General features: G+C 36.9%; 1 protein-coding gene across 2 annotated transcripts in view; it reads left to right on the top strand.

Annotated features, from left to right (window-relative positions):
* LOC116163321 (neurogenic protein mastermind-like) overlaps positions 1–9,038 on the top strand; it is a 37,944-nt gene extending 28,906 nt beyond the window's left edge. For both annotated transcript variants that reach the window (XM_031477203.1, XM_031477204.1), the window contains exon 3: positions 7,692–9,038. In XM_031477203.1, coding sequence (XP_031333063.1) covers positions 7,692–9,023 — 1,332 coding nt within the window. In that variant the 3' untranslated portion in view covers positions 9,024–9,038. The remainder of the gene's footprint in view (positions 1–7,691) is intronic.
* The last annotated feature ends 900 nt before the right edge of the window (positions 9,039–9,938 follow it).

Raw genomic sequence — 9,938 nt, 5'->3', positions numbered from 1 at the left:
CGCTCCCGGAAAGTTTACCGAAAACAGTTTACCGAAAACAGTTTACCGAAAAACAATTCACCGAAATGGCAATATACCGAAAGAACAATACGTCGAATTTCAATTGACCGAAAAGCAGTTTTACCGAATCACACTTTACCGAATATTAACATAACTATCGAGGTGGAAATGTGCTCGCCCGAAAAGATGTTTTTTTTTGTTGTAAAATTCGCCATCCTCAACCAAACGATTTTACGCCCAATTTTCAAACTGTTGACAGTTCAGGTGGTCCTAGCCAGTTCATAATTTTGCAATGTCTGTTCATCCGCCTGTCTGTCCGTTAGCACGATGTCTCGAAAACGAACGGTCCGATTACAATAAAATTTTGCAGGTGGATTCTTTATCAAATTTGTAGATCGAAGTTCGTGAATTGGCAATGTAGGTAAAAAAAATGAAGGCCACGATCTTACTGATGGTTGGGTCAAAACTTCAAACGCGAATTGCGACTGAACGAGACGTCGGAATTTGGAATATTGTTAATGTACAATTATATTAAACAGGAAAGGTCCAAGATGACATTGCTGATACAATTATTACATTAATACTATCAATAGTTAATACTATTATGTTTCTAACAACGGTAAATTAATGTGAAAGTTTCAACTTGATTATGCACCGTTTACGAGTTAATGGTAAGTCTCCTTCGTTTAATAGTTCATTTTTTTTTCAAAACGGGAGACATTTTCGGTGATGTGGTAAATCTGCTTTTCGGTAAATTGAAATTCGACGTATTGTTCCTTCGGTATATTGCCATTTCGGTGAATTGTTTTTCGGTTAACTGTTTTCTGTAAACTTTCCTAGACCCCTTCAAAACGTCCAGAAAACGTATAATATTGGCATATCGAAAATTTATCACGATTACAATACTTTCCTTTATACATATGTACCTACTTCGTATGTAGTCGGGAAGTAAAAACTATAATACATTTTGAAAATAACGTGATGTAGAGGTGCCAAGTTGAACAATCAAGCAGTTAGTGCAACTGTGAGGCCTTCTATTAACGTTCTCTTGTTATTAAAAGTTAAAGTTTGGTACCGTCTGAAGAGCCATCGGCAACTCGTCATTTTATTCATCAAGTTAATGTTGTTTGTCATTAATTAGTTTTGTGTACATAATCTGTCAGTGTTTGTGTGTGAAGTTAAATGCAACTTGTTATCTTTATACGACCAGATTAGTAAGAAGTCGGAATCAATTTTTGTCATTGTTAATCAATTAATTGTGTGTTTATTGGAATCCGAAAGTTGAGTTTGCGCAGCCTGCGCATCAGCCTGCGCATGCGCAGTTTATTTGTCAACATTTTCGTTGGCTCAGGTGCTAGAGCTATACGCTCCCGAATGCAAAAAGAACGAACTTAATATTTTGAAAACTGTAGGAGTAGTTAAGGCCTCGAAGTGGCTGCAATAGCACACCCAACTTGGTTGGAAAATGCGCTAAAAACTAACTTCCAGCATTGAATAATAGTGTTTCTATTTAATGCTTCCAGCGAGTTTCATTTACTAACCTTTATCTGACATCAGTACTAAATCAGTAAACTTTTATTTGTTGGTGGTGTACGGGACAAATTCGATACATATTTGTATGGTATGTTAGAATGGCACGTCAGTTTTTGTTTTGCTAGAAATATAGGATTAGCCTTATTTAATCAGAAATTATTATTTCTACATGTTATCGAATTACTGTCCTCTTCACCCTGTCGAAAATGTCAAGGAAAGGTTCCAACAGAATTAGGAATTTACCTAATTCTTATCACTTCACAAACGAATCTCAATGCTTTAGTACTCTTTTTTGTTTTCTATATTGTAATAGGGAGGTTCGACATTTTGGTATGTGTTTTATTTTAACTGAAATCGAGAGATTTTGCTATTAAAAAACGATCAGAAAAAAATTGGGTGCAAAATATTGATTTTTACGTCCGCTGTTATGTAAACACTTTAAAATCAAGGGTCGGCGCGAAGCAAGTAAACGTACCTGTGTGCGAGACTACCCCGTGTGACGTCAGTAGCCAGAAACATTCGTATACTTTGCCAGCACGGCGGCAAATGTTTCTGGCTACTGACGTCATGCGGAGTAGTCTCACGCACAGGCACCTACGTTTTCTTGCTTCGCACCGACCCTTGATTTTAAAGTGCTTACAGCGGACGTAAAAATCAATGTTTTGTACCCAATTTTTTTCTGATCGTTTTTTAATAACAAAATCTCTCGATTTCAGTTCAAAAATGTCGAACCTGCCCATTCGTTATACTTATGTAGGTTTCGTCCCCAGAGGAGGCGCGAACTATTCCCGAAATTACAATAATCTTGGGAAGAGCCGCATACAGTCGAAAAGAGGCTAAACGACATCATGGAAAACCAGTGGTGATGCACATAAATCGGTTGCCTCCATAAGTGGGACAGATCAAGCCCGAGGAACAGGAAGCAACGAATGTGAATCAAGAGACCACGACAATCCACTTTATAGCGGAATTTATCGCACTTTACTCTGGAACTCAAAGGGCGCGCTTTCGTGTTGTCCGTGAGGAATCTAAATTGTTTGAATGTCAAGACGTCCCGAGGTATTTTATCTGTGGTATTACCATTACTTTTTGAACGACCATTTATTTCAGTCTTACAGAATACATACAGGGTGGTGACTTGCGTAACGCATCATAGGGATTTCAATGTAAAATTCATAACATGCGATTATTGGCTCCCCAAATTATTTTAGAGCAAAAATGTATTTAGGTTGTTTGTAGAAAAAAATTTTTTACGTCACTCAGTCGTATTAGTTTTAAATTTTTTGCATAATAAAGACGGAAATTGGAAAAATAAAATCCCCATCTTTTTCAATAATCTGTGATGCCATGGAATTTTATAATACAAAAACTACGCCAATATCCGTCACGCCATGGAATGTCTGCTATAAAACAAATCAAATTCTATTAAAAAGTATTATATTTAGAACAGCGAATTCAAGACCAAATTACTAAAAACGGTTTCCTAATAATAACAATTTACAATAAATGTTCGAATACGTCTCCATTAACTGCAATACAGTAACCAAGTCCATCATAAAATCAATTTCGAACTGTTGCTAATTGATAACTGGATATCTTTTTGTTTTAGAAAATTCCATGGCATCGCAGATTATTGAAAAAGATGCAGGTTTTATTTTTTCAATTTTCCGTTTTTATATGAAACAAAATTGAAAACTAATGCGGTTGATTGGCGTAAAACCTAATACATTTTTGCTCTAAAATAATTTGGGGAGCCAATACACGCATGTTATGAATTTTACATTGAAATCCCTATGATGCGTTACGCAAGTCACCACCCTGTATAGGTAACAAAAATGCATCAAATTCAAGTCATTGAGATAATGCTCTTCGTTTTTTCCCCAACGATCTTGGTGCATGAATAACGATTTTGAAATGTTTTGATCAAAATCCAATTGGCCTCAGAAAAAGAATTCAACATCTTTGTATCACACACGCGCTTATCAAATGTGCACGTGATGTACTCTTTTAGCATCAAGATAATCCCTTTGAAAGCTTTTACAACTCCAAATTCGTATTTAAAGAATAATTTTGGGTACATTTTGCTCTAACACTTTTGACCTAGACCACAGAGAAGAGTTATATTGAATTATTAAAGATCTACGAGTCATAGGGAATAATCTATCGAAAGTCCGAACTCGATACATGACCTAGGGAATGAAATATGTTGATACCTATTATATTGAACCCGCAGTTTTTCCTGTTCCTGATTTACTCGAAGTCATATAACTTTTGTTTCTGTTGAGCCAGCTTCCTGAAAATCAATAGCGTGAAGTGTCCGTCCTTAATGTCCAAAGTACTCGTACACCAAATTTCAACATAATCGGTCACATTTAAAAAGAGTTATAACGCACACGGACGGACGGACGACAATACAAACGTATAAAGGATCTGATGAGGATCCTTAATAAATACAGTACAAAATAAAAAGAAACTAAACATTATAATATTAAATGTCAATCAAATCAAATAGATATCAAATTAGTGTATTTGCGGTGTTTTTCTGCATGTGTTGTTATTATTATTATTTAATGTTTTTCTCGCTTAAAGCGGTTAACTCACTCATGACGGGTAATTACCAAGTCAAAGGTAAGTATGTTAATTATTCTAAAAATTTCCTGGTTATGGAAGCTGTTTTTAACAGGACTGCCTTTTGTATGATTGTATATGGGTGAATGTCGAGATTTTTCAGATGCTGCAGGAAATGTTTATTGGTAACTCCAGTAACTGACACGATAAGAGGTACTATTGTTACTTTGTGTTGTTGCCATAATTCTTTTACCTCGATGGCCAATGGTAAGTGTTTTGTAATTTTCTTTTGTTCTTTAGTTCTTACATTTGTGTCGTTTGGTATTGCAATTTCTATTAGAAATGTTTCGTGACGTATTTTGTTTATCACTGTAATGTCGATTACTACTGACTGTCGTATGTGTGTGTATACTGTCCTGTCCCAATAAAGTTTGTGTGTTTCGTTTCAAGTACGTTATGTGTAATATGGCATCTTTGATTCTATAAGTTTGCGTTATTGTATGCTAGTTCTTAGTGTATGATTCTAGCAGCGATGTCGTGCCTTTCGGTGTATTCTGTACCCGCTAGTAGTCTACATCCTCCTGTTATATGGTCGATGGTCTCGGTAACTTGTTGGCATTTTCTGCACGTAGGTATCTGTCTCTATTGGTTCTTTGGTAATGTACTTTCTGCAATTACGTGTTGCTACGACGTTATCTTGGATGACTAATATGAATTCTTCGGTTTCAGGAAATAATTGACCCTTTTTAAGCCATCAATGCTTCCCGTGTAGCGCTTTTTTTGACCATTCTTCCTTTTTTTTGTGTTTCTGTCGGTGAATGTTGCTGTTGTGTATTTCTTTGGCATAGATTTAGGGGTATGTATTGTTTGTCTGATTGTATGAATGTCTAAAAGTCCTCTTCCTCCATCACTTCTACTGATTGTAATGGGTTCTATGCATGAGTTGGGATGTACTATGCGATCAAAAATGAGTGGCTGTCGAGTCACCTTTGGAATTTTTGTTTGCATGTGAAATCGTATTTAATTTGAACTTCCAAAGGCGACTCGACAGCAACTCATTTTTAATCGCCCGTTAGCTTTCGATGTTTGGTGAGGTGCGTCCTGTTTAACCTGTTAAATTCGTCTATTTCTGTCTGTGACCATTTGATTAGTCCGAAACTACACGTAATGGCCGGTATCGCGTATGTGTTTATCGCCTTAAAAAGGTTCTTGGAGTTAAGTTTGGACTTTATCAGAAGTGTTAGTCTGTGTTTGTATCTTCCTTTCAATTGTAGTTTTATTTGTGTATGGTTGATACATGTGTTTTGTTCAAAACCAAGATACTTGTACGTTTCTTCTGGTCGTAGGGTGGTAAGTATTTCGCTTTTGAGGGTATGTGGTTGTTGTTCTCTGTCATATTTCCCTTTTTCACAATACAGCAGTTTAAACTTGTTCATGCCAAATTCGATTGTAAATTCTTCAATGATGTTTAAGAATGTGTACTTTATTGTCTGCATATAGCTTTATGTCGTCCATGTAGAGCAAGTGGTTTATTGTATGGAGTATTGTCTTCTGACGTTTGATTTTGAATTCGTATGTCGCGTCATTAAGTATGTTACATAGCGGGTTGAGGCATAAACAGAACCACAGGGTGCCGCCTTGAAATATTCCCCTGTTAATTTTGATAGCGTTTGTTTGTAAGGTGGCAGTGGTGTTGTAGATATTTGTTTTTTTGTAAATACAGTAGCCAACTGTGCGGAATGTAGGCAAAGATCCATGTAGTCGATGTAACATGTGTACCAGAAATGATGTATGCTTTCAATTTGTGCGCTTTCCTTAGGCACTGGGCAAGGTCTTCTTCTGTAATGTCATGATCTGTCTGTTGTGGTAGGTTTTTTGTCTGTCTTCTTCTGTGCGTACCCCTGTTGATGTTAAATATGTGTTTCAGTTTGGACCATAAATTTTTCCAAAAGTCCTGAATACTTTTGCTGGTTGGTAGGGTGAATTCTTTATTTTCGTTGTGGTTGTTCTCTAGATTTTTGTAAATTGCTTTTGATTTCTGTTGAAAAGTCTGTTTTGCAATTTTGTTTCTTCTGATTCCTTGTATCTTCCGAGTCTTGTCGCACCTCTAATAAAGTATTATGCGGGTCACTCTGTAATTGGGCGCAAGCCTGCTGAGGGCCTAGAACACGAGAGGTATAATAAATAAATTAAATTAATAAAAGAATATACTGCCAATTTCTGTTTTAACGTGTCTAATGCTTCTATAGGTGCTTCCTTTTCGTTTTGTACTACATTTCCTACGCGTTTGAGTAAATTATTACTATTAAATTATTATTATTTATTAATCCATTTGAAGACTGTCAGAAATTCATTGTTAATTAATTGTAAATAAATCAATCACGTAATTGTAGTTTGGATAACTAGATAACGTAAATCATTGTAAAACGAAAATTCGAAAAGGATATGGGGTTTAAGCGCAAAGTTTAATCCGGACAGACAAAACCCACTACGAAAGATCCAAGCGCTCGCCATTTGGTATTGGGTGGTGTTAAAAAATAAGACGAAAGAAATTGACAATTGCGTTCAGTGGGTGTACTGTGCACTGTAAAAGTAAATGTTTCAGTCTACTACATTCACTTTATTAACGAGCTCCTAGCGAGTTCATAATTTTGAAATCTCTGTCCGTCTATACGTTAGCACGATAGCTCGAAAACGAGTGGACCGATGACGATGACATTTTGCAGGTGGACTTTATCAAATTTGTAGATAAAAAATAAGGAAGGTCCTTTTGACATCTCTATTACTATTAGTTATGAACCGAATTGAAATTCAAAATGAGCTATACTCATAGTCATATAATACGCAATATCAAGCAGCCATACTCAGGATCTCGTTTGCTATATTTGTTTAATTTATTAATATTTAAATCAATAATAATGTCTACCTGTTACAGCACTCATCTCGTTAGTTGAAACATTATGAGTTATGCAATTGAAATAAAATTAGCTCATTCCTATTTTTATTAACAAACATCAAACTCCCTCAATTTGCTGAGATTTTAATTTGTATTGTATTTCTGTGCTCCTTCGTGAGGACTAATACGTAGGTACCATTATAGTAATAATACCATGGAAATGGTTTCGTCACATTCCAACAACGAATTGCTAATATTAATATTCGTCATTAATTTTGAATTAGGTAAATAAAATGGGTTATGCGGCAACGGAGTTCTGACTACGTTATACAAATGTGTAATTGCGACTTGCCAGAGATAAACTTTAATGTAGGTATATTAGATTTAGCAACGTAACGCTGTTTTAAGCACTGTACCGCGAAAGTCGAGTTTGAACGGTTTATGTAACTGTAACTGTCTTCGTCTTTATGCTGTCATTGTAACAAAACAACTTTATAATGCAAGTATGTTTGTAATAATGTAGTTCTGCATTGCCTTATGCAAATGACGCAGTTCATAAACAAGGTGACAATTACTCACGTTTGATTTGCACTGATAGGAGCCGCGACCGTTACTTACTATTTAACTTCGTATCGTCAACATAGATACCATCATTTCTAATAGTTAGACTTATGTTTTTTCTTTTATGTTGCAGCAACAGAAGTTTTTAAAACGCTCTGCCGAAGACCACGACTCAGGAGTGCCCAACGATGGTTTTGAACCACCGGTGAAGCTGCAATGCACCACGCAACACGGTACCACCGCTCATCAACCCGAGGGCCTCACTAAATTCTCTGTCGAAATTGTTCAACAGTTGGAATTCACAACTTCCGCAGCTAATTCTCAGCCCCAACAAATATCGACGAATGTAACGGTGAAGGCTCTAACAAACGCCTCGGTGAAGAGTGATGTATCGTCGCCCAAATCTTCTAATCCTTCAACGCCCGCATCAAATATAAGGCCAAGTTCGGGCGTTGGCAGTAGTGTAGATATCGGTACGTTAGTCGAGTGCGTAAAGCAAGAACCTGACAACGATTTCGCGGATTTAGACCAATGTGCCGCGGCGTTAGAAAAAGATGCCGCCGTTAACGGTGGCTCCGCGTTCGGTAGTTTCCCGGATCTCATCGGCGAGGATCCTGACGATGAAATTATAACATCGGACGCCTTTAAGGATCTCATTTCCGATATTAGCAATTATCCAGAGTTTATGAAAGACTTTGATTTTGATGAAAGCAAAACGGAAACGTGTTTAATTATCAACGGTTTGAAAGTAGAGGAATCCAAAGAACTGACACAAAATGTACTGGACCATACCAAAAATACCCATAGTCCTCTATTACAAAATCAAAACTACTCCCCCCCGATCTTCGAAGGTCAGGGGAACATATCCAAAAGTCGTATGTCGTATTCCAACATCGATTTTGGAAAGACTGAACTTAGTCCAGCCGCTCAAACCTTAAAGCAGATGGCCGAACAGCACCAGCATAAAAACCAAATGGGCCTTTCATTCAATCCAAACACGAGGGTGCCGAATCCCCGTTCACCGTATCCCGACTTTCAATTTCAAGGAGACTATGGCAGTCCTACCTCAAATTCTAGTTATAAAAATAGTCCGAGTTTTCAACCTGAAATAATTAAACAGGAAATGATATATCAGGGAAATGAATACGACATGAAACGTAAAGGGGCGGGTATGTACAAGCAACAGTATTCACCTTACGGAAGTCCTAGCGCGAGTGGCCATGGCAGTCCAGGTTATCTTCCCAGGAATAGCGGAGGAGGAGGGTCAACGCCCGGAAGCGGCGCATTTGGTGGTGGAACGCCGCCGAGGCCATCATCAGGACCCGGTGGAAACGGATCTGGCACAACGTTACAAATAAACCAAGCACAGCAATTGCATATCAGTCAGCAGGGACAAGGACATTCAATCCAGGTTGGTGGTTTTTCTTTAATAACTAACATTCAACAGTGTTTTCAAATTCTTTAAATAATATAATAGTCAAGATTTCACTGTAATACCCGAGGTAATACCTAAACATAAATCATCCTGTTAACCTATTATCAAAGCTCTTATGAACAACGCCTTCACTTAGTTTCGCCCGTTCCCGCTAGTTATCGTCTCCCGGTCGCGTTGTTTTAACATCATTTTATTCATTTCACAGCTTCTAATGGACTGATCTTACTAATCATTTATTGAATTTATTTGTTGCTCATCCAATCATACACGACGGCGACTGTGAAACCGTTATTATACTGTAATTAAGGGTTGTTAGAGAGAACCATAATATGGTAGTGAGTGTAATTCACTCGCCAAAATTTCTTTAAGACTGATCTCACAGTCGAACGAAGTTTCACAGGGGAATGAGGAGTGCATAATATGGTTTATATGTGGGCTGTCCTTATGCACTCGTAAGCAACACGACACGCCGCGGTTCTGTTCGATCATGCATCTTGAGTTTAAATTTTCATGAGCAGAGACGGCTTCAGGACACGTATAAAGCGCACAATCCAATTCAACAAAATCCAGTATGTGTGGAACATTGTGGGTTTGTTTATTAACGCACATATTTAAAATTCATTATCGGGGCATGTTGACAACCTAACAATATTTTTACCGAATTTGCAATTATTATACAGTTTGATTTATATTAAAAGTTGCATTTTTAAAATTGAATCCGCTGTATATTATTACATATATGAATTCCTTGCTCAATTTTAATATTATACATGATATCTAAAATTAATCGTTTACCCGCAATTAGTCATTTTTTAAAAAGTAGATGGCCAGTAAAAATTGAATAGTTATCATAATTATCATAAAACTTTTAAGTCCGTGACTTTGTAGTGTTAGTAATCATAAATGTACTAATGGTCAAAGTTACACCTTTTCTGTGTTAAAAAT

This window comes from Photinus pyralis, unplaced genomic scaffold (assembly GCF_008802855.1).
Source record: "Photinus pyralis isolate 1611_PpyrPB1 unplaced genomic scaffold, Ppyr1.3 Ppyr1.4_LG2, whole genome shotgun sequence".
Lineage (NCBI taxonomy): Eukaryota > Metazoa > Arthropoda > Insecta > Coleoptera > Lampyridae > Photinus > Photinus pyralis.
This window is presented reverse-complemented; position numbering and strand designations above follow the sequence as displayed.